Genomic DNA, 23934 nt, shown 5'->3' on the forward strand with positions numbered 1-23934 from the left:
TGTTCATGCTCATCAGTAAAACAAAAACTCTACTTTCATATTAAGAAAGCAGAATCTGAGGGCATGTATAAATAGTTTCAACTACAATGTTTTTTCCTTGTGAAATTTTAAGGAAATATCTTGTTAACACTTAAAAGATTTTCTAGTTCTTTGCTGCTGATGTTTTCATGATCTTTCTAGGCTTAGTGGATGAAATTTTAATGTAAAATATTTGCATTTATCCTTATGATTAATGATGTAATTTTTGTTTCTAAATTGTAATACTTGTAGTAGTTTTTTTTTTTTGCTTTTTGGAGGGCAATTGGGGTTAAGTGACTTGCCCAAGGTCACACGGCTACTTTGTGTGTTAAGTTTCTGAGGTCACATTTGAACTCAGGTCCTCCTGACTCCAGGGCTGGTGCTCTATTCACCGTGCCACCTAGCCGCCCCAGTTGTAGTATTTCAAAGGGAACTTTGTTAAACTTGAATTTAGATGTATATTTAGCAACATAAGGTACTTCTTTTGGGGGAGTGCAGTCTTGATTTTCAATAAAATGTGGGTTATTTCAATTTTGCAGTGTATTTTTTTTTTGGACTGCAGGGTATTTTGTATGTGTGTCCAAAAAAAAAAAAATAAACTAACATAATTGTGCCAAATCATGTTTTTTTTGTTCATCGTCTAATAAAAAAGGGTTATTTAGGGGCAGCTAGGTGGTGCAGTGAATAGAGCACCAGCCCTGGAGTCAGGAGAACCTGAGTTCAAATCAGGCCTCAGACACTTAACACAAAAAAACTAGCCATGTGACCTCAGGCAAGTCACTTAACCCCAACTGCCCTCCAAAAAGCAAAAATAAATAAATGAAATAAAAAAGGGGTATTTAAAGATGGAAACAAATAATTACTTTTTTAAAAAAATACCATGGAAGTGGAACAATCTGGGGTAATGCTGAGCTCCAAGGTAATACTACACTTGTGGGTTGCTACAGTAGAGATATGGAACTGACGAGTCTGATGAACTGGGAGGCCAAAGTATTTGAAGAGACATCAACATAAATACTGAAGTCCCTGCCTAATGAAGATAGGCAACTGGGTGGAGAAAACTCTAAGGCAAGTACTGAATTCCTTGGGGAAAAAAAAGGCAAAATATCTAGATGTTGGATGCCGTCTGCAATTAGGTTCTGGACAGGGTGGCAGTGAGGAATAGAATCAACTACAAAGGAGAGACTGCTTAATGATACTAGTAGAAAAATCACCAGGAATTAGAAGTGGAGGGAAGAGCATGAGAGAAAGAATGGGTCTGTGCTAGAGAGGATGTGATGTCTTCAGGAAAAAGTCATGTTTCCACAAGGCGCAGAAGGCAGAAAAGACTGTCAAAGAGATCTAGAATGAAGAAGAATTTTTTTTTAACACAGTGGGGGTTTTAAGGGGAAGGACTAAGTGGGATTGGGATGAGCATATGATATAAACAGGAGGTGAAAGGGATTTTTGTCTTGGCAGATGGCATAATTAGAGGTGAAAAAAAGAATTTGATATAGGAAATATCCAATCTGGAGGCTATAGACTAAATCAGTGGCAAAATTCTAATTAGAAATTTGGTTTGAAGGTGCTTCTGCTAATGGTATCTCCCAGGCAGAACTCTCTTAATGGACTGGAGTGGGGGAACAGCATGATTATTATGGCAGGAAAGTTCAGGTGGTAAAGGAGAAGTATGCAATTGGTATTTGATTTTGAATTCATTTGAATGAAGGACAGTAGAGTCAAATGCCTATGTCTTGTATCAAAATGAGGGAACCATAACCAAGCTGGTCTGGATTTAAGTTTGATTAAAAAAAAAATGTTTTAGAACCAGAGGGCAAAATAGAGGTTGAAAGAATCCACCGATCACCTCCTGAAAAAGATCCCAAAAAGAAAACTCCTAGGAATATTTTAGCCAGGTTCCAGAATTCCCAGATTAAGGAGAGAATATTACAAGCAGCCAGGAAGAAAAAATTTGAATATTGTGGAAACACAATCAGGATAACCCAGGATCTGGCAGCTTCTACACTGAGGGATTGAAGGGCCTGGAATGTGATATTCCGGAGGTCAAGGGAGCTGGGATTAAAACCAAGAGTCACCTACCCAGCAAAACTGAGTATCATGTTTCAGGGGAAAATATGGTCATTCAGTGGAATAGAGGACTTTCAAGCATTCTTGCTGAAAAAACCAGAGTTGAATAGAAAATTTGACATTCAGATACAAGAAGCAAGAGAAGCATGAGAAGGTAAACAGGGAAAAGAAATCATAAGGAACTTATCAAAGTTGAACTATTTTTTTTTTTTGAAGCAATCAGGGTTGAGTGGCTTGTTCGGGGTTGCATGGCCAGTTGTTGTTTCTGGGTGTGGTGCTGAGTGTCTGGGCCCAGATTTGATCTGGGTCGTCCCGGCACTGGAGCCGGTGCTCTTGCTCGCTGAGCCACCTGGCCAAAGTTGAACTATTAACATTCCTATATGGAAAAACAAAAAACAAAAAAAAAAAAAAAACAAAAAAAAAACCCCTTTCTTATAGCAGCAAGTACATTAAATAGGAACATAGGTTTACTAATGGTGCTACTCTCGATGTTCATTCCTCAGATCGTTATTATTCTACCTCTAATGGCAAATTCTCTGTGATGGATTTCTGTTTGGATTTCAAGATTGTGGACTCAGAACAAAGAAATTAAACATAGAGAAACAACACTCCTCATGTAATATACTCTGGAGTATCCGTGTAAGACTGCTAACCAATGAATGAAATAAGCTACAATTTCTCCTATCATTTAACTACTGTGGTTCAATTCTTTCAGTAAGTGAAAGAAAATCAAAGTAATTAAGGTGATTAACAACAAGATAAGCCAGAAAGCATATAGGAGACTATTTTTTATGTTGATGAAATTGAATAGTTCTAAAGCATCCATGATTGTTCCCCAGCGTACTCAAGTGAACACTAGGTTCTGGCTTACACCTCCTACTTTCCAAATTTGGTCTCTTAAAATAATAATAATAATTATTTTTTTGCTTTTTTTTTTTTTGGAGAGGGGAAGGTAGGGCAATTGGGGTTAAGTGACTTGTCCAAGGTCACACAGCTTTTATGTTAAGCATCTGAGGCCGGATTTGAACTCAGGTCCTCCTGATTCCAGGGCCAGTGCTCTGTTCACTGTATCACCTAGCCGCCCCCTTAAAATAATTATTTTTTAAAAATAAAACACATAAGAAACCTGCTATGTGTGTTTAAGTGCTCAATAAGTATGGAGAAGGAATCCTTCCTGGTTGGAAAAAAACAATCTGGACCACAGTCCAAAAGACAATTTACATATTACTTTGTCCTATTACTACCTATCTTAAAAAGGGTCATATTGATATAATTAAAAAATGACCATATTTCCTAAATTAATTTAACAGATTTGGTGCTATATCAAGCTACCAAAAGGTTATTAGTGCTAGAAAAAAAATTTTCAAAAATAAAGCTAAGATAAAATTCAACTGAAGTGGCAAAAGGTTAGGAATCCTTAGTAATAATGAAAAAAAGTGAGGCTGTAGGTTAGATATATCTGTAGAAAGGTATAGTATTAAGACTGAATGTATATTTTCCTAAGGGTCACTCCTAGAACTTGCTTTTTAAAACATATTTATACTGTAAGCTTTGGGGGTGGTTCTGGCTTTGGAACAAATATTTGGTTCAGGGTCTTTCCTAATAATAAGTTTCTGGTTTTTTTCTTTTTTTAGTTTTTATAAATAGTATGAAAATTAAAATATATATTTTTTTAAAAAGTGAGAAGAAAAAGCACCTAGCAGTACCCCATCTCAAACTATATACTACAAAGCAATAAACATTAAAACTGGTTCTGGCAAAAAAAAATTAGAACATTAAAAACAGATTAGATTCACAACTCAGAAACAAACTAATATAGTAGTATAATGTCAATGAAACCGAAAGACTCCAACTACTGGAATAAAGACCCACTCACAATGAGTGCTGAGAAAACTGTAAAGCAGTCTTACAGAAATTAGGTTTAGACAAATACCTCACACCATATACAACACAATAAGCACCAAACTGATACAGTACATAAACATAAAAGCAACATCATAAACAAAGGAGTAGAAAAGATTCTTTTCACAATTATAAATAGGGGAAAAGTACTTGACCAAACAAGGAAGGACTCACAGGGGATAAAATGGATACTTCTGATTAAAATACAAAAAGCAAAACAAACAAACATGCAAAATCAATGTAGTTGAAATTAGAAAGGGAAAAAAACTTTGGACAAAGTTTCTCTGATAAGGGTCTGATACCCAAGATAAATAAAGGATTCAAATATAATATAAGAGCCATTCCCCAAGAGATAAATGGTCAAAGTATATGAGAGGCAATTCTAAAGAGAAGAAATCCAACCTAAGAATAAAAACATGGTCCATTTCACTAACAACATATAATTAAAATTAAAACAATTCTGGTGCTACCTCTCACCTACCAGACTGACAAATATGACAAAAAAAGGAAAATGACAATTTTTGGAGGGAAAACTTTAGAGCTAAAAGGAACACAAGAGATGAAGTAGTCTAAACAAATTTATATGTGAAAAAACTAAGAAATAAGATAACTTGCCCATGGTTCAACCAATAATTGGTGGCAGAAGAACAACTAAAACGCCCAACTCCCAGGGTCTCTCCACTACACCATGTATAAATCACAGAGACTTCTATGACTGGCTCTCAATATCCACTGACCACAAGAATGGAAAATGAAAAATCTGGAGAAAGTTATTTCACAAAATTCTGTGAGGCAGATTTAAGGCTTAGCTACAAAAGAAAACTGCTCTGCCTAGACTAATGACTGATCTCATCTACAAATAAAGAGAGTGGCTGAAAAAGGTGAAGTATTCTTCTTTTTCTTCAAATAAATGAATATTATTTTCCTTTTTCCAGTGTGAAACAAGTTCTCACTTTCTGGCACATTCAACTTGGAAAACTTTACATATACATTTAATCAAGTACACATGATTCAATTTACATACATCTATATGTTCCACAGGCTTTTCCCTCTCAAATGCCAAAATAATTTCAAAGAAGCACCCAGGGAAAAGTGAACTTCAAAGAACCCTTGGATGATGCCTCATTTAAGGGTCTTTAGGGGGTGGCTAGGTGGTGCAGTGAATAGAACACCAGCCCTGGAGTGAGGAGGACCTGGGTTCGGATCCAGTCTCAGACACTTCACACACACACACATACACACACACAAAAAACTAGCCATGTGACCTTGGGCAAGTCACAACCCTAATTGCCCTCCAAAAAGGGAAAAAAAAAAAAGAGAGTCTTTAGCATTTTCCTACAGTCATGACTTGGCTTGTAATGTCCTTAAACTCTACACACTTTTTAAGTAATGTAGTGTACTTTATTAACAATGACCAAAAGGATGATATTGAACACATTACTAAATAATTTGATAATGTTCATCAATGTGGCACTAATGAATACTATATGATACTAATGAACTAGTGAGTGCTGTCCCAAAGCAGGTGCAGATGGACTAAACTAGTGAATTGTGCTGAATAATATCAAGTTTTTGTAAATTCACTGACACTGAAGAAAATCCTATAGTGATTCATTCACTTCCAAATCTGTCTGTTTAATCCAGATCAGTTTTAAATTGGGACACATCTGTATGTATTCAAGAGGCCTTCAAAAGCTGTCCCTAATCACAGATCCAGCAACACTCATGTGAAAGGCCCCATTTATACTTACCTAGATGACACAGAATCATACAGATCATCCTTTTCTTTAAGGCCAGTGATACTTGAGATACCAGATGGTGTCATTTCTTAACTGAGGTCCAAAGAGAGGGTTGAGCTGGGCCAGAATAGCAATCAGCCAACTGCAAAATGGTGGGTGGGAAAGGGTATTGGAAAGAGGGAGGAAAAATTAAAATTGTATTAGAACCGTGACCACTTGCAGGTACAAGGCTGTGATACCAAACACATAACTTAATACCATATAAGGGCAAATAAAGCGTTTCTCTGACAAATCATCAACAGCCTTCAAGCTAGACTTAATCCAGAACACTAAACTGAGGAACATACATTCTAATTATGGTAAAAAGGATTTTTCTTCTTCCCTGTTAAGGATTTTTGGCACTAGACAGTTTCATATAGTACCTCTTCATTTGGGAGCAAATGTCTCAACTTCTTCCTTCTCTAAAAATCTTATGTCCTCCCACAAATATTATAGACTCCCTGAAGTATTCTTCAGACAAAATGTCCCAAATTCGTCAGTTCATCTTCACCTGTTTACATTTCTCTAGATGTCTTTCAGTCTGTCAATATCCTTCCTAAAGTGTGGGGACTGGAGAATACAATTCTCCCAATGTGGTCCAACCAGTGTTGAGCACTGCAGAAAAATAATCTTTGGATTATTTTTGTTTGGATAATTAATTGCTTTGGAATTAAGGCTCTAATGCAGCCTATGATTCCATTTACTTGTTGGTTACCATGTCACACTACTGGGCTTGCAGTTCACCAAAAAGCCCAGATGTTTTTAAGTAAGTGTGCTTCCCTTATCTCATACTTCAAAAAAATCAATTTCACAAACAAAAGACTTCACATTTATTTTTTTAAATTTCATTTTATTAGATTTTGTCCAACGTTTTAGCCAGCTGAGATTGTTTTAGATTCCATCTATGCTCGTGTTAACTAGCATCTAAATTATCCCTACCAGCTTTGTGTCATCTTTAGATTTGATAAGCTTGACAAGTCTTTATCAGTCCCTGATAGCAATCCTAAACAGTACAGAGTCAAGAACAGATCCCTGACACATTCCATTAGAAGTTTTGTTTCATATTTTGACCTCATCCTCATCCATTTTTTCCATTAACTCTTTGGTTTCTGCCATCTGTTCAGCTCCCAAAACTCCAATGGTGCAATCATCTAGCTGGTATGTTTGCTTTGTCCACAGGATAGAAAGAGACCTTGTCAGATACTTTGATGAACTCTGGTTAAATTATACCAATACTTTAACTGGCTAGTCTAAAAGAGAGAATTCAACTCAATTCTGGCATGACTTGCTTGAAGAAGCCATGTTGGGTTCTAGCGATCACTGCTTTCTTTTCTAAATATTTTCACAAAATATCTCATAAATAACAAATGCCAAATTTTGCCAGGAATAGAAGTTAAGATTACTGACCTATATAGTTTGTAGATGCTATTCTTCTCCCTTTTTTGGAAAATCTGAACAACATTCTCTTTATACTCTAGCCCTTTTCTCATTCTTCATAATCTTTCATAATCTGCCAACTGACAGTGGCACAGAAATCACATCTACTAACTCTTTCGGCACACCACGGGATATAAGTCTTATGGGCCTGTGACTTGGGACTTATTAAGCACAGCTAGTGCAGTCTTATCTCCAACTTTACTTTAACTCTCTTCATCATTCTTGTTCTGTCTTTTCTAATCCAAATATTAATCACTTTAGTAAGAAAATAGAAGCAAAACAAAAGGTTCAGGGTTCTGCCTTGTCTCTTTTCCTTTATCGTAAAGACATCTACCCTGAGCAGTAGTCATATTTCTTCTTTGATCCTTCCCCTTTCCAAAATATTGCTAAAAAACAAAACAAAAAACTCAACATCTCAGTTTGGGTAGAAACCAGGGTACATAAAATAGCTGTGCTGACTTCTTCCAAACTGGTATATGACACTCAATTCCTGAATAAGGGGAAAATTTTCTAGACAAGGCCAAACCCCAAAAGGAGTTGTCCAGTTAGGCTCCTTTTATTGCAATTTGCTATCATTTTGGACAAATGGGATGATGTATATAAAGTGCTCTGAAGAAGTACTATATAAATGTTAGCTATTATTTTCATAATAACTTTTCTGATCATAGAATTATCAGTATAAAAAACCCAAAATCCAAGGGTCAACAAACAAATTATAATCATCGTTTGTAAAGCTGCTGAAGAAGCTAAATCCATCTGCAACATCAGAAACCGGTACCCTGAGACAGAAACAAAACTAAATAAAACAATTCTACCCCTATCACACCCCCAAATACACATACAAAGAGTAAGGTTTTGTGGCAAGAAATAAGGCACCCGGGGAAATCATTCAATAGATAACTTATGCTGACTTTTTTTTTTAAATAAAAGTTTATGTTGATGAGATGGATTTGGCCTTCTGACAAACAAAATATCGAGTACGTAGCTAGATTTTTAGCATCTACTGAATGTACTGAATGCTAAGAGAAGAGAAAGAGAGAACAAGCAGAGGAGAGACAGGCCTGTATTATTAGAAAAAGCTTTTTACTTAAGCTATCACTAACATGTTGCAGAGCTAAGAGGCATGGAAAATTCCACACAGATCAGGGATTCCCCAACCACAGGCAGTGCAGGCCAGGCAACTCCAAAATGGCTGCATCTACTTTTAGAAGAAAATGTTTTTTCCAAGGAGAGAAAGATCCTATTTAGAAATATTAAAGCAAGTATTTATTAGATTTACACCTAGTCCCCAGCTCCCCCTCCCCCAGCAGGAATGAGTACTAAAAATATTTCTTTTCTGATCAATCTATTAACATATTTGCAAGCTGAAATGATCCAGTTTACCATAGGAGAATGTATCAAAGAGAAAACAACTGTATGCATATATTCGCAAGTCTTATGTAGGGGTTAGATATATGTCAATATCCAAAAAGATAGATCTAGAGCTGGAAAGGATCTTAGAGGTCATCTTCTCTCATTTTACAGAAGAAACTGAAGCCCAGAAAGGTTAAGACTTGTCCAACATCATGCAGGTAGCAAATAGCAAGGTAGGGATTCAAACCAAGGTGCTCTGACTCTAAGTCCTATGCTCTTTCCCCTGAACCATGATACTTCTCAGAAAGATATTCTATTGACTCCTGGGTCCCTGTTGACAGACAAAAGCCACTAATTACATACTTAAAAAAAAAAGTCTCTATTCTAAGCAAAAATACTTATTTAAAAAAAAAATTCAAGTAAATCCCTCAAGATACATTCCAGGCAAGTTCATTAAAAATTTCCAACCAGCTGAGCCCTATGTCTACCCTTTTGATTTGAGCCTGACTCAAAATTTCACTTTGAAGCTGATAAACACACAGAAGAACTGAAAGGAAAAAAATTCCACTTTGAATTGATGGAAGTGGGTGGAGGAGGAGAGATCATATTCCAGTAGTGAGTCTATTACTTCATGTGTACGAAAAGAACTAAATGTACCCTTAACATTTGGCTAAATCATTCCACATGTCTCTATAACCTGAACTCTAGCCCAGTTACTGAGGATCTGAGCTTATTTCAACTAAGGCAGCCCTGGAGTCAAAAGAACTTGACTTGGGCTCAAGAATATTCACAGGAAACCTGCGGCAGCCAGAAGAGATCCTTAACGTTCATAGAGAAAGTCTACCTGAATTACAATGTTGTTTCATGTGAAGTGATTTTTACTTTCTTCCCCATCTGCCTTCATCATTTTCTACTAATTTCAAAAGTGAGAACACAGGAAAGAAGGGTAGGCACAATTCTAAGTGCTAAACTAGTAACAAATTTCTTATACACTAACTAAAAAAATAGGCCAAAGTCTGACTTCTCCAATGGGAGGGAGTTTATCTTTCCTTCAGCCTGGACCTAAGCAGTGGTGTCTTCTATGAAATGGGAATGGTCCCCACAGACACAGTAGAACTTTATATTACAATTCTTCCATTGTCTCACTGGAGGAAAGATCCAAATTCTCTGATTCCCATGTGCTTTCTCCTAAAAGTTACTAAAAATGTATTCAAGTCAAGGAGGAAACTTTGAAGTAGACTAATGCAGGTTTTATCACTTGCTTATTCTCTTCAAAATCCTCCAACAGTCTTCTCTTTTATCCTACTTGGTAGTAGTCTGTCAAAGATGACCTCCAAACAAACCACAACAGATCTGTAGGTCTCTCTGTGATCTATTTTGCAAAGAAATAACTGCGTGAAATTATTACGTAATTTAAGAGGCTGACTGGAATACTGGAACAAGCAGTGCGTTTGGAGTCAGAAGTTACAGCTTCACAGCCCAGTTCTGTTTTCTAATTATATAACTTAGGGAAGTTCAGTTTACTTCTCTGGGCCTCAACTTCCTCACCTATAAATTAAAGGGGTTGGAATAAATGATCTCCAGGATCTCTTCTAGCTCTAAATCCCAGGATCCCTTCAGTTTCACTGTGATTACCCATTTTAACATGATGTACCACTCTCTCTATTGTCCAGAAACCTCTGCAAACCAGTATCTGACAACATCAGTTATACTGAGGGCTGTGGGTGACAGGCTGTTTAGGAAAGAGGAAAAGGGAAGGTTCTGAATGTGCAGAGAGTAAATAAAAGACTGAAAAATATCACGATTTTATAGGCAGCAATAAAATTATATGCACCTCTGCTACGTGTTCAACATCAACTTTGAGGCTTAAGTATTCCTCACCTGGTATCACACATATAATAATAAAGCCCTGCATTATCACCTGTTAGGCAAAAATTCTCTCAGCATTTTTATTTGTAATTCTTTTAAAGAGGGGTTTTTTTTTTTGGTTATAATTATTTGTACATATATCTTATCTCTCCCACTTGTCTATAAAATGAAAAGGAGAACTGAGGGAAGAGAGAGCCCTGGCAAGACCACGTCCAAGAGCTTTGCATGGACAAGGGCTCAAAAGCAGAGACCCCGTCTTAGTTCTCTTTGTATACTTCTCCTTGGGGCTTAGGAATACTTAACTCAAGAGACAGGCAATGCACTCCCCCTTGTAAACAGCAGGTACTAACAAAAAATTTTTTTGTTAAATGAATACAAACTGCAAGGAGTTTAAAGAGGCATGCCAAACTTGGATTTAAATTCAGAATGAGGTTTAAGACAGTTTTTGATCACTTGAGTTTCAAAATATTTAAATCCCTGGGGAGAAGAAAATGACAACTTGAATTTGTAGCTTGGTATGAAAAATGAGTTCTTAAACCCAATCTGGGTTACTTAGGAATTGTTTAAAATTCTTCACGGGACAAATCCAATATGGAAAATAATACAATATGTAAACTGAATATTTTCATGAAGTTGATTTTCAGAAATTATTGCTTAGAGTCTTTGTTTAGTCTGCCTTTCAAAGAACATCTAAACTAAAAGACAGACTAAATTATCTTTACATTGTGTTTTATTTTTATTTATAAACAAACAATAAGAATCATTTACCCTAGACAGCACTCAAAATCTATTTCAGTTCTCTGGAATGAGGAAAAACTTGCAAAATAAATCCTCATTTATAATTTTACTGGAATCCAAAGGATGAGGTAGGTGATATCTCTATTTGACAATGCTTTTTGCAGAGAAGAGATATTATTATAAGAGGGTATTATTTAAAAGTTGATTCATTTCAAAATAATTGTGCATTCTTATAATTAAGTATGAATGAAACATCTAAAAGTCATAACAACTCCATGAAATATTATGAAGTTCAGTAATTAGTCTACATCTGGAGAAATGACCACAAAAGCAAACATATAAAAAATCTTCAGAAAAATAACAAAAAACAAGAGGGGAGGAGGGGAGAAGGGAAGCACAAAGGCAAAGGAAGAGTTGCCAAAGGTCTACTCTATGGCATAATGGCAAAAACAGGAATTCAAAAAATATGTAGGATACGGCATAGTACTATTATATCCCCTTCCCAGGCTGGTCACCATTTATTATCTCACACCGGGTCTATGGCAACAATTTCCTAATAGGAACAGGTCTTCCTGCCTCCAATTTCTTCTACCTTATAATCCACCTGCCAGAATAATCTTATCTACAGGATCATTTCCCAGCTCAAGAACCATCCAATGTTTCCTCAATGTCTATTCAATTTAACACATATTAGGTCTCTACAATGTCCAAGGAACTGTAAAAGGTATAAAGTTAGAAAGAAAAACAAAACTGCCCTTGCCTTCACGGAGCTTATATATAAAACCTGTGGCTCAGAACCAAAGTTTGGGGTTCATAATAAGTTTAGAGCTGGAAGAGACCTCCTAGACCAGGAGTGGGGAATTTGAGGCCTCGAAGTCACATGTGGCCTTCTAGGACCTTCAGTGTGACCTTTTCACAGAGTCCAAGTTTTACAGAATAAATCCTTTTATTAAGAGGATTTGTTCTGAAGTTTGGATTCAGTCAAAGGGTCACACTTGAGGACCTAGAGGGCCACCTGTGGCCTTGAGGCAGCAGGTTCCCTACCCCTGTGCTAGATCATCTAGCCCAACTGCTTTCATTTGACAGATAAACAACTGAGGCCCAGAGAGGTTTAGTTAAAAGAAATACCCAAGCGACATACACAATAAACAGGAGAGTCTGGATTTGGCTACAAGGCTTTTGACTCTAAATCTAACATGATTTCCACTGTCCAGAATGGGCTTTATTTTACTTGACAGGAAATTAAAAACATTTAGTATTTGCTCCTAAGTCCATAAAAAGTCAAGAAGACAACTCTTTCCCTCTCTGGTGAGTCCGACATAGCCAAAGTGATTGTCCTTAAACACCACACCTGTCATGTCACTCTCCTACCCAGTGAACTCCAGAGGTTCTCTCTTAGCTCTAGGATAAAAAAGAAACTTGTCTGATTCCGAAAGCTCTTTACAACCTGCTCCCTTCCTACCTCTGTGGTTTTCTAATACGTGACTTCCCTCCGTGTATTTTACACTCCCACTATGCTATGCAGCATGTCTGTCTCCGTGCCTCTGGAGTGGCTGTCCCTATGCCTGAAATACTTTTCCTCAACAGCTCTGGCTCTTGGAATTCCTGATTTCCTTCAAGAATGAGTTCCCATGCCCCCTTCTGCAGAAGGCTTTTGCTGCCCCCCCCCCGCCCCGTTGCTAGTGCTTTCTAAGTTTACTTTGTTTCTATTTCGTGTATGTGTGTTGTGTGTATGTATCAATCATACATATTTACATATGCACATACTGTCTCCCCTTTATAATATAAGTGCTCCTTAAGTGTATGAACAGTTCTGCTTTGGAGTCTGTATCCCTAGCACTTACAGCAGTGACTGACACATAGTTAGGACTTGATAAATGAGTCCTAAGCAACTGATTGTGGCTGAACCCTTTTCTCACCTACTGTCCCTTCCCCCCACCTCCCCCCAAAAAAGAAAAGCACTGAGGATCCCAACAAAGTAACTCTCCCTCACCCTGGACCTGTTTAGTACAAAAGGGCAGGGTGTGCACTTCTTCCTCCACCTTAGGGCTCGTTTTCCTACCAGGTCCTGAAACTCCTCCAGTGTTCTGCCAGTGTTTGCAGTCACTGCCTTCCCTCCATGAGGCTATGTAGTTCTTGCTTTCCTGGGGCTACCTGATTTAAGCCTTGAAATGCTAGGGGAGGCTTCCTCTCCCGAGAACTGCATTTGAACACCCACAGCTTCTTTTATTTGTTATCTCTTGGCTCTTCACACACTGTTCTCTCAGATCGGTGTTTATTCTCTCCCATTTAAAGGCCCTATAGAAGTCTGGATATGCTATGTTAGCCAGGACTCCTATCAAATACCTCCATATACCATTACCCAACCAATCAATCATCTTTAATGTGGTATTAATGGGGTGTGAATGAGCTCACACCAATCATCAATACATCAATGTCCTAAGTGCAGTACCAATGGAGAAGTTTATAGCCTACTATGTAGGAAACCATCACCAACAAATCCCTCATCCTTAACCTTGTCAACTTTGATCAGGCTCCTCCTGATCATTTACAGGAAAAAACATCCAAGCTCTGTATTTGATGACCTTCAAATCCCTTCCTGAAATAGCCTTACCTTTTCTACTTAATCTTTCAAACTCTCCACTCAGTATGGACAAGTCTTCCCACTGTCATTCTGTTTATTTTTTATACCCTCTGCCTCTACCAGGCATCCCAAACATCTGATGGCAGTTTCAAGTTTAGTTGATCAAAACTGTCGTAAGACTTTTGGGACACCTTGTATATGCCTATTCATTCTTCTTCTGTGTCCATTTCAAGTCTCATTTTATCTCAGGAGAATTGGCCCATTTTTTTAAACTCCTACAGCTCTTATCGCTGGTACTTACCAGTTTGGAACTTAATCATTTAACTTTCTGTCTTCACATTGGCTCTCCACCTAATCTTTGGTTTCCTTCAAAACTCAGTACAAGTATCATCTTCTACATGAAGCCAGCTGTTGATGTTCTCCCCAAACTTCCTTGCATCCATGCTGAGTGTGTTCTGTATGAACTCACAGAACACGTAGTCTTTTTCACTAGAACGAGGGCTCTTTGAGGGTAAGAGCTGTTTCACTTTTGGCTTTGTAGCACTGCTGCCTCCCTGGATTTTGTGCCTGGCACACATATGTAACAGTTGCTAATATTTGCTACATAATAAATATTTGCTGAATGGATTTATTCATTCAAAAAGCATTTGTTTAGACTCTTAACTGCTATATAAAAGCACTGTGTTAGGGGCTGGGGACACAAAGACAAAATGATAAACAGTCTTTGCCTTCAAGAAGCTTACACTCTGCTTGGAGGGATACAAGTACAAAAGTATTTGATGTAGGAAAGAACATTAAAAACTAAGCAGATAAGAAAAGGAATACTGGAATAAGTGGCATGTAAGTTAAGCCTTGAAGGAAGCCAAGAATTCTAAGAGGTAAAAGGTGAAGGGGGAGTTAATGACAGGCTAGTGGAAGAACCCACACAAAGGTACAGAAGTGGGAGAGGTAATGTCATGTTTTGGAAACAGCAAGCAGGCTGTTTGGCCATATAATAGATAGTGTGTAAAAGGGAGTTATGTGACTTTATTCTGGAAAGGTGAGCTAGAACCAGATTGTGACAGTTTTACATGCCAAAGCTGAAGAGTTGGTATTTTTTCCCAGAGGCAAGAAGGACCCACTGAAGATGAGCTGGGTGGGGGTGACGCGATCTGACCAGCACTTCAGGGAGATTATTTCAGCAGCTGTGCAGAAGAGGGACTGGAGGCTACTGCAATAGTGCAGACTGGAAGTGACCCTATAAGTAAAGAACAGGGACTGATTCCAGACACTGGAGTCATCTTTGACTTCTTCCTTTTTTCTTTTTCATTATCAAATCAGTTGCTAAATCCTGAAAACAAAATTTCCCTTCATTTTATTATCCATTGTCCTCACTTTCACTCAAATCCTTATTACCTATCACCTAAACCAGTGGTCTCTAAAGTTGGGGCCAGGGGAGCTCTAGCCTAACCCAGGGGTGGAGAACCTGCCACCTCAAGGTCACATGTGGCCCTCTAGGTCCTCAAGCGTGGCCCTTTGAATCAAAACTTTACAGAACAAGTCCCTTTGTTTTATGAAGTCTGGATTCTGTCAAAGGACCCCACTTGACAACCAAAAGGACCACATGTAGCCTCGAGGTCACAGGCTCCTCACCCGGCCTCACCCTAAGAGGTGTATCATTAACTAGAAAGTAATGAAACGGGCAGGATAATTGTGGGACATGACTCCGAAACAACTAGGCCCACCCTTTCGCCCAGTGTGCCCCATCTCCACCCTCCATTCTCTTCCCTGGTGTGCAAGCTCCCAACTTCCACTCGTTCTCGGGGAGGCAGCACAAGTACAAGTCTGCAGGGCCTACCTCCTCTTGTCATGGACAGCCACTCCCAGATCTCCAGACCACCCTGGGGTGAGAGGATGACACCCTCTAGGCTAGTCTTTGCCCTCCAGGGGGCGTGACAGGCTAGATCCCTACCTGCTCAGGAAGGAACAGAGTGAGCTGCAGAGGGTAAGCAGGAATTAATGGTTTGTGGCAGAGAGTAGTTGCCCTTACATTTTTGTTTCCCCCAAATCAACCCCTCTTCCAAATTTATTGATTCCTGCCACTATCCTTCTAGTTCAGAAGCTCGGTCTCATATTTGACTCCTCATTCCCTTGCCTCTCACTCTCCCTCAGCCAATACAGCAAACCAATCGCCAAACTTCCCTGCTCCTACCACTCATTTCTTGCACCAGTCTCCTTTCTATTGCCAGAGCCACCACCCTAGCTGACGCCCTCCTTTGTCTTTCCTGGACTACTGCAGGAATCTCCCCACTGGTTTCCTGCACCTCAAGCCCCTCCAATTCCTCCTACATATAACTGTCAGAGTGGTTCTCCTAAAGCAGCAATGGCAACATGTGGCAATGGATTCAGTCAAAAGGCTGCACTTGAGGATCTAAAAGGCCACAAGTTCGCCACCCCTGCCCTAAAGTATTAGTCTGACCATGTTGCTTCCCTACTCAATAAATTCCATTGCTCTCTAGCTTACCCCTCAAATGAAATATTTCATATTTATACCATCCTTTAAAAATTTCAATTCTGTGTAAATTTATGATGCATATAATTATTAATACAGTATTATATGTATGTATATATTTTGTAAATAAATCTACATTAGGGGCATACACTCAATTTTTTTTTAATTGGGGAGTACTGGCCTATACTATTTTAGCAGATTCTGAACTGACCTCCCCAGCTTATTCTTCTCTCCATACCGCTGCCACAATAACCTTCTTCAAAACATCCCAGTGATCCTCATCCATTTGCTCACCAACCATTACCTACTGAATAAAACCCAAGCTACTTACACCAATTTCCTATTTTTTTTTTACTATTTCCTTTACACGTGCCCACTGCAGCCCCTCTGCTCCAGCCAAGCCGAGCTGCTTCACTGGCTCCGTGACCTCATTAGCCTGCGCTTCTCAGAGCCCTCTCTACCAATCACAGGTGCTTCTTGTTCATTCTGTTTCTTGGCTTATGACGCCTGCCTCACTGCTACAGCTTGTCAAAATGCTGCCCTTTGTTCAAAGGAGATGAATGCTTCCTGAAATCTCTCCAGTAGTGTTCTTATCCTTTGGAAGTCTATGGCATTTACCCTCTCATTAAGTCTTGTTTCTTATAAAATATTCAGCTAAGATAATATAACCAAAGATCAAATCATATCTTTATTTAGCATTATTAAACACCATCACTGCAATGTAACATCTACAGTGGACATGGGAAAGTATAAAAAAATAAAGATCTTGAAAAATCATCCAGAAACTTTTCTTGCGTGCACGTTCGTGTACACACACACACACACACTCACTCTCTCTCTCTCTCTCTCTCTCAAGTATGTAAGAGTTGAAGACTTGGGGTGGCTAGATGGCCAGTGAATAGAGTACCAGCCCTGGAGTCAGGAGGACCTGAGTTCAAATCCAGCCTCAGACACTTACTAGCCATGTGACCTTAGGCAAGTCACTTAACCCCAACTGCCTTCCCTTCCCCCCTCCAAAAAAAAAAAGAGCTGAAGACTTGCCTTTTAAGCTATCTATAGAAATTCAAAACTTCCTCCCATTATCCACCCTACATCTTGACCATCAAGTAAAACCTGCTTTATAAATATAAATTTCAATTTCCTTCTATTAGCTTTGAGAATCAAAAAGAACAAACAAAAAATTTACTAGACCCCAATTTTCTAAAAAATCTTAATTATTTTCAAGTGCTTTTTAAACATTTTGAACTGGATGTCTCCTAAGACAGGAGGGTGAGTAGAGACAGTAGGCAGAGATTGGAATGGGTAGACACAGCAGGCAAAGTGATTTTCCTAAAATGCAGGTCTGACATGTCATACCCATCTTCAACAAATGCCAATGACTCTCTATTACCTACAGGATTAAATATAAAGTCCTATGCTTGGTATTTATGGTGGCTCTTCACAACATAGCCCCTTCCTATCTTTCCAGTCTTCTTTCAATATACCTTCCTCTACAGAGTCTACAATCCAGAGTATCAGCACTGTCCCACTTACTGTTCTTTGCATAAGACATTCCGTCTCTACGCTTTTAGACCGGATGTCCGGTGCCTGAAATACTCTTCACCTCTTGACATCCCTGCCTTCTTTTCAGACACAGCTTAAATGCTACCTTTTGAAAAAAAAAAAAACCCCCCTCCCCCCCCCCCCCCCCAGTTCTTCCCCCAACCCCCATTCAGGTGAACCTTCCTCCTAGTCTCTCTACTTACCTTGTATGTGCTTATTGATTTGGGCGCTGTTCTCCACGGGTGTGATAAGCCCCTGGAGGGCAAGGCCTCTTTTTGTGTCTTTGCCTTTCTTTGTGTCCCCAGTGCTTAGAACAATATCGGGCACGTAAGTAAAAACTATAAATGCTTCTTGACTGATGGATTTATCATTGAGATGGAAAATAGGCTAAAAAAATTAAAACCAGATTTGTTTATTAAGTGCGAGGCACAAGTTATTTGCTCAGGGAAAATGACTCCTCCCAATGCTGACTTAACATTCCAGACATTCTCACTGGGGTAACAACCCCAAACCTAAATCCTAGAAACTAGTGCTTACTAGTCTGGGGCTGAGTTGACCCTCAGAGGGTCCTTAAAAATCTAACAACACAAGCTTTGCCAGGTTCTACCAGGCTGAAAAGGGTTCAAGGAATAGACTACATCTGATTTCTCAGAACTAATTTAGTTAATTAAGAATATGCTCATCATCAAAAAGCTGATTAGAGTAGCACAAGAAATGAAGAAAAATAAGTAATGTTCTCAGTGCTATGTTGACCCTACAATTTCTGCAACAAGGGTAGCAGAAAAATGGGTAGAGGGTGCTAAGAAATCATAGTCTTTAAGCTATCCATAAAATTACCTTAGCCACTGGTACTTTAAACATGGGGTCCTTGCAAAGTAACTGAATGGACGTACAATTTTAAGGAATTTAACTGCATCAAGCTTGACATCCTTCCTATAACTAAAACTGGAAGAGAAAATTGGGTGGCAGCTAAACGAAAGGACTGTATTAAAGCAAATAAAGGAGCTGGAAGTTTGGGTTTTATTCTGCATCCAAAGGCAACAAGAAACATTATTTAATGGGATATGTGATCATCTTAGACTGGAGTGCTCAAGAGATGCATTCTGAAACAAGTTGTATTGATACCTTGTTTTTATACGACATTCATTTCTAAACTTACTCCTCCCCAAACCTTTACTTATCAAGACTTCTCTCAAAACACATTTTTAAAATAATCTGTCAGAAAAACCAAGTGACATATCAACTACACATAATAGCTTACGCAATATTCTATACCCATAGTCCCCCTAGGCCTCCAACAAAATGAGGAAGTTTATTTTCGAGATAAGCATTTGCAAAAATATCACCATGAAAATAATTTTGGCATATATAGCAACATCTTATTACAGAAGATAAAGAGACTGAGAATGTCTATGAAGAATGTGATGGGACACCTCGAATTACATTTACTTTAATATTCCTTGATTTCAATTTAAAAAGTGGGCATAGGTAAAAACAAAAAATATGTTGGGAAATATGATTCAGGAATGAGAAGAGAGGCTCAACAGTCTGTAGACTATGAAGAATTCTCATATATAATATGAATGATTTCTCAGAGTAAAGAGTTGGGAAACAGGACTTAGCAGGTACCAAATATTATCAAAAAAAAAAACCTGAAATTGATTCTATTTTAACAGAAAGAAAACTCTGGGTTACTAATGTGGTACTCATTTCTGAAATCAGCTGTGTCTGAACAACCAAAACACAGACTTGTCAGAATAAAAATTTTTTTTAAATCATTACCAAAGTGGAAGAATTAAAATCAGACGGGGCAATGCCAGATTGAGCTACTTAATCAAGATGATAATGTAGACAGAAAACAGATGAAAGAAGGAATCAACACACCTATTACAACCACCTCCTAAAGATGTTTGTAAATAAACTGTCACAGCTAGAAGACAAAAAAAGCCTAGAACTGCCTCAGCAAGAGTTCATCTTCTAATCAAGTAGAGATAAAACAGCTAAAATAACTTGTTTAGAATAGAAATTCATTCTTAAATGTCATAGAGGAAGATGGTGCAAGCAGCCTCATAAAACAGAAACCGTGAAGGAAAAAGCAAACTTAAAGTATGGCCAACTGAGCAAAGTTATCCTGAAGGCATTAAAGGATAAAAATGGACAGAAGAAAAAAAAAATGGAAAAGATCTGTAGTTATTACTATAAAAATTCTTTTCTTCATCAATGACAATGGAACCAACACATTCGAATATCAGGTCTTAATGTGATATATGAAGAAATAGCTATGTCAAGAGAGGAAAACAATGGGAAAAAAGCAGCAGGACTAGACTAAGAATACAAAGAGAAGATATGTGCTAGAAGTGCAATTTTGAAGAATCAATTCTCATATAGGAAATATGCCAAAGATAAAATCCAAATTTTACCCAAAAGGGTTAACATAATATCAATAACTACTAACACATGCCTACTTTCCTATATATATACATTTTTCCTAAGATTACACATACACTGAAGACACTCATGACTAAACAGGCTGGCTTCTGCAAAAAATACCATGTGATAAGTCATACATTTACATCCACCCAATTCACTGAAATGTTCAGGGAAAACAAAATCCCACTGCACTTCTTATTTTAGACTGCAAAAAGACCACCAAGGTTCCCCTTGTTTACACATCAAAATCATACAAGATTCCCTGAAAGATATAATAAAAGCGATAACTTAGTTCAATGACCTTTTGCTTATGAAGAAAACAGGGGCACATGTTCATTTATGGTCTTTCCCGTAGTAATGAACTATATCCTAGAAAGTCTACTTTGAAGAGAGATTTCCTGTAGATGGTGATGTCCATAAAATGCTAATTGCTTTTGCCAACATACTACTGGTAACAAGACTTAGAACACAGCAGAGCCTCTTAAATGAGATCTGTAATTAAATGAGTTCAATCATTAAGCATTATTAAGTATCTACTATGTGCCAGGCATTGTGCTAAGCACCAAATAGTCCCTGTTCCCAGGAAACTAACTCACTGCTGAACCCAACTATCCACAGAATTATCCACAAGTGAAAGATGGCTATTGTCTAGACTATGAAGTACAGCTGGATTACCTATAGAACTAGTCTATTAGAGTACACATCTTGGATAGACATAGCACATGAACGGTGATTTGGGCCTCGAGCTGAAGAGAAAAAAAGAGAGTTGGCTGGTTTGCCTTTGGGAATGATCACAAGCTAAAAGTAAAAACCTATTAACATTAAGCATTACTATTCTTCTGGTTATGCTGTATGGCTGTACATCAGGGAATTCTACACCCTCCAAAGAAATAAAGTTAAAGGTTACCTCAAAGGACAACAAAGGAAAATATCAATGAGAGTGAGCAGGTTACTTTACATTATAAAGAAGTGCATAGCACGTCATCAAAAAAATATATGATTAGAAAAAAAGATGAGCCCATAATGTAGCAAGAAAGAGGGAAAATCAGTAGACAGCTTGTGTGATCCACTAGTATTGAATATCTAGCCTGCAGTACACTGAGTAGACTCCTTGTAGAAGTCTTATGGGATGTAACAAAAGCATTTGCGTAAGATAGTTGGTTTGTGAACTGGATCACAAACTGGAGGGAGTTGCTAAACCGATGAGATCAGAGATATGTTGAGCTTCAGTGGTTTACAATTCATAATGTGTTGCAGGAGTTAATAAGGAACTAGACAAAAGAATCCGTGATAAGAATTACCAACAGAGAAATGATAACCAGTCAACAACAAGTATTTATGAAATGCTTACTAAGTGCTAGGCTCTGCGCTAAATGCTGGAAATACAAGGAAAGCTGGTCCCTGCTCTCAAGGAGTTCATATTCTAACATAGGAAACAATGTGCAAACAACTATGTACAAACAAGATACAGACAGAGTAGGTTGGAAATAATCCACAGAGGACCTATTTCATATTTTCCAAGAAGCAATTGCATATTCATAATATAAGATCACTATTTATGGCTTAATCCTTAAGCTCAGCTTCTTACAGGGAAAATGAAAATTTATGAAGTTAACACATGACAAAGTAGGTTTAAATTCATAATAACTAACATTATTTAATTTTGAGGGATTAAAGCAATCTTTTAAATGTTAATAAAACTAATGAGTTGATAGTAGCCTTAAAATACGCAAGGTTATTTTTTAGACTTGCTAAACCATTAACAGAAAGAGGACTGTACTTGTGTAGATCCTGATTTCTGTAGCTCAAACAAGTTAAATGCCCTTGTTTTATAACCCAAACTAACACAAGCTAGAAAGATTTGTCATTTCCTCAAACAGCCCAGTTACCGAAAACAGAAAAAAGCTGCATTTCAAAACAGTCCTTTATTTAGCAAATCCAAAGTCTTTCGCAAATTCAGATATTTTAATCCAAATAAATTCTCTTTAAGACTTAAGAATCACTGGAACAAAATGCTAAATGTCTTTGATTTTCAAAATATATCCAATGCCACATCCCTTGCCAGTTAAGTGTATTTAAAATATATTTTGGAATTTGACTCTCATATTTTTCAAGTAAATGCTCACTTAAAGAGGATCCCAGGAATCTAGAGTTGGAAGGGTCCTTACGGGTTCAGCTAGCACAGCCTCATCGTTTTATAAATGAGGACAGAGCTTGATGTCATAAACTCAAGTAAAGCCAAGATTCAATAAAACAAAGGCTATTTTTTGAAAGGGAAAAAAGCCCACTTCCTTCCTTACACCCTGAAAGATGAGCTACTTCAGTAACATTGAAGTCTGCAGTAGAGACTCTGTGCTGCTCTTTTCATGTGAAGATGGTACTAGGGCTGGCACTCCCTTTTCTAGGAGGGCATGTGGGAACACTTTCTGGGAAGTAAAAAATGATCTAATACACAGCCAGTTTATAGAATTTAAAGCTAGAAAGAACCTGAAAGATTTTATCCAACCCCTTCAATTTTACACAGGAAGAAAATTAGGCCTAAAGACAGTAAGTGACCTGCTTAGGATCGTAAAGGCAGAATCTGAACACAGGTCCAATGGCACCAAATTCAGTGCCACCCCTTTACTTCTTAGTGCTGTTATCTGGTGCATCCCACAATCTAAGCCCCATTAGATAAAATTTTCACTTAAATCCGAAGTACTCTTCACATCTTGCCCATATTAGCCCTAAAAAGAAAAAGTATATAAAGGGATTGATTAACCCAAGTACAAGAGAGATTCCTCTCTTTTGGAGTAGAGGGAAGAAAGAAATATTTCATCAGGGCTAGTCAAGGATCAGTAGTACAAGCTTGGCTAGATGGTTTCCATTTTAAAAAGAAAAGGCTACCTTACAGATTACAAGAACAAGAAGGGAATATTTGCAAAGCAGGAGATGAAGTATTATAATCAGAAAAAGGCTCCATTTAGAATCACAGAACTGGAAAAGAGGTCAGTCCATAGCCTTTAGGCAAGACCACCTACACTATTCCAGACTAACGAAAATCTCTCCTTTTAGTTCGATGTATAACAAACTTCTCCAAATTCTTCCTATTGTAGTTCATTTCATAGGCTCGTGATCACAGAGTTAGAGCTGGAAGGGGGCATCAGGTATCAATCCCCTCATTTTACAGGTGAAATGGGAGTTTCTTTCATACAGCTGGCACTGGGTCACACAGCTACTAAGTGCTGGGCTTCAAACTCAAGAGTCCTCTAGGTCCAAATCACGTGTGATCTTTCTCCTGCGCTGTACTGTCTGTTCTTTTTCTGCCCTCAAAGATGAAAAGAGCTCAGAGTTCTAACTAACGTGCCATCTATGCCATTCCTCAAGCTTCCCTAAGTTACCCCCGAAAAGGCCCCTATATCTCCAAATAAACATAAGCAGTTCTGTAGATGATTTAAATTGTTTGGAAGGCAAAGTGAAGTAGATTCTAACAGGATCTTAACCTAAAGTTCCAAAGGAAATTAAACTCCATGGTTCCTACTTAGACAAGACTTGTATAGAACTAAAATATAGTAGCAGCAGTAACGTGTAAGAACTTCACCAAAACAAGCAAGCAAATGACTGACCAGATAGCACATAAGCAATAATCCATGTCCAAGTCACAACAAGAGAATATAGAACCAAGAGCTGCCTCATCTTTATCTGTGATTTGTTGTCTTCAGAAGTATTTCAGGGGCGGCTAGGTG

The 23934-nt window shown here is 38.0% G+C and overlaps 1 protein-coding gene and 1 long non-coding RNA gene across 2 annotated transcripts in view; one reads left to right on the forward strand and one right to left on the reverse strand.

Moving 5' to 3' along the window:
- The window catches only part of LOC138172645 (uncharacterized), a 237588-nt gene that overhangs the window by 85301 nt on the left and 128353 nt on the right, over positions 1-23934 (forward strand). The gene's annotated exons all lie outside the window — the stretch shown is intronic.
- The window catches only part of ATP6V0E1 (ATPase H+ transporting V0 subunit e1), a 43426-nt gene that overhangs the window by 6610 nt on the left and 12882 nt on the right, over positions 1-23934 (reverse strand). The window contains exon 3 of the mRNA XM_069102356.1: positions 5739-5868. Within this exon, the coding sequence (XP_068958457.1) occupies positions 5775-5868 (94 nt within the window). The 3' untranslated portion in view covers positions 5739-5774. The remainder of the gene's footprint in view (positions 1-5738; positions 5869-23934) is intronic.

The sequence above is a fragment of the Petaurus breviceps genome, unplaced genomic scaffold (genome assembly GCF_028583685.1).
Source record: "Petaurus breviceps papuanus isolate PSGF00001 unplaced genomic scaffold, PetGlider_PUasm1.0 551, whole genome shotgun sequence".
NCBI classification, from domain to species: domain Eukaryota; kingdom Metazoa; phylum Chordata; class Mammalia; order Diprotodontia; family Petauridae; genus Petaurus; species Petaurus breviceps.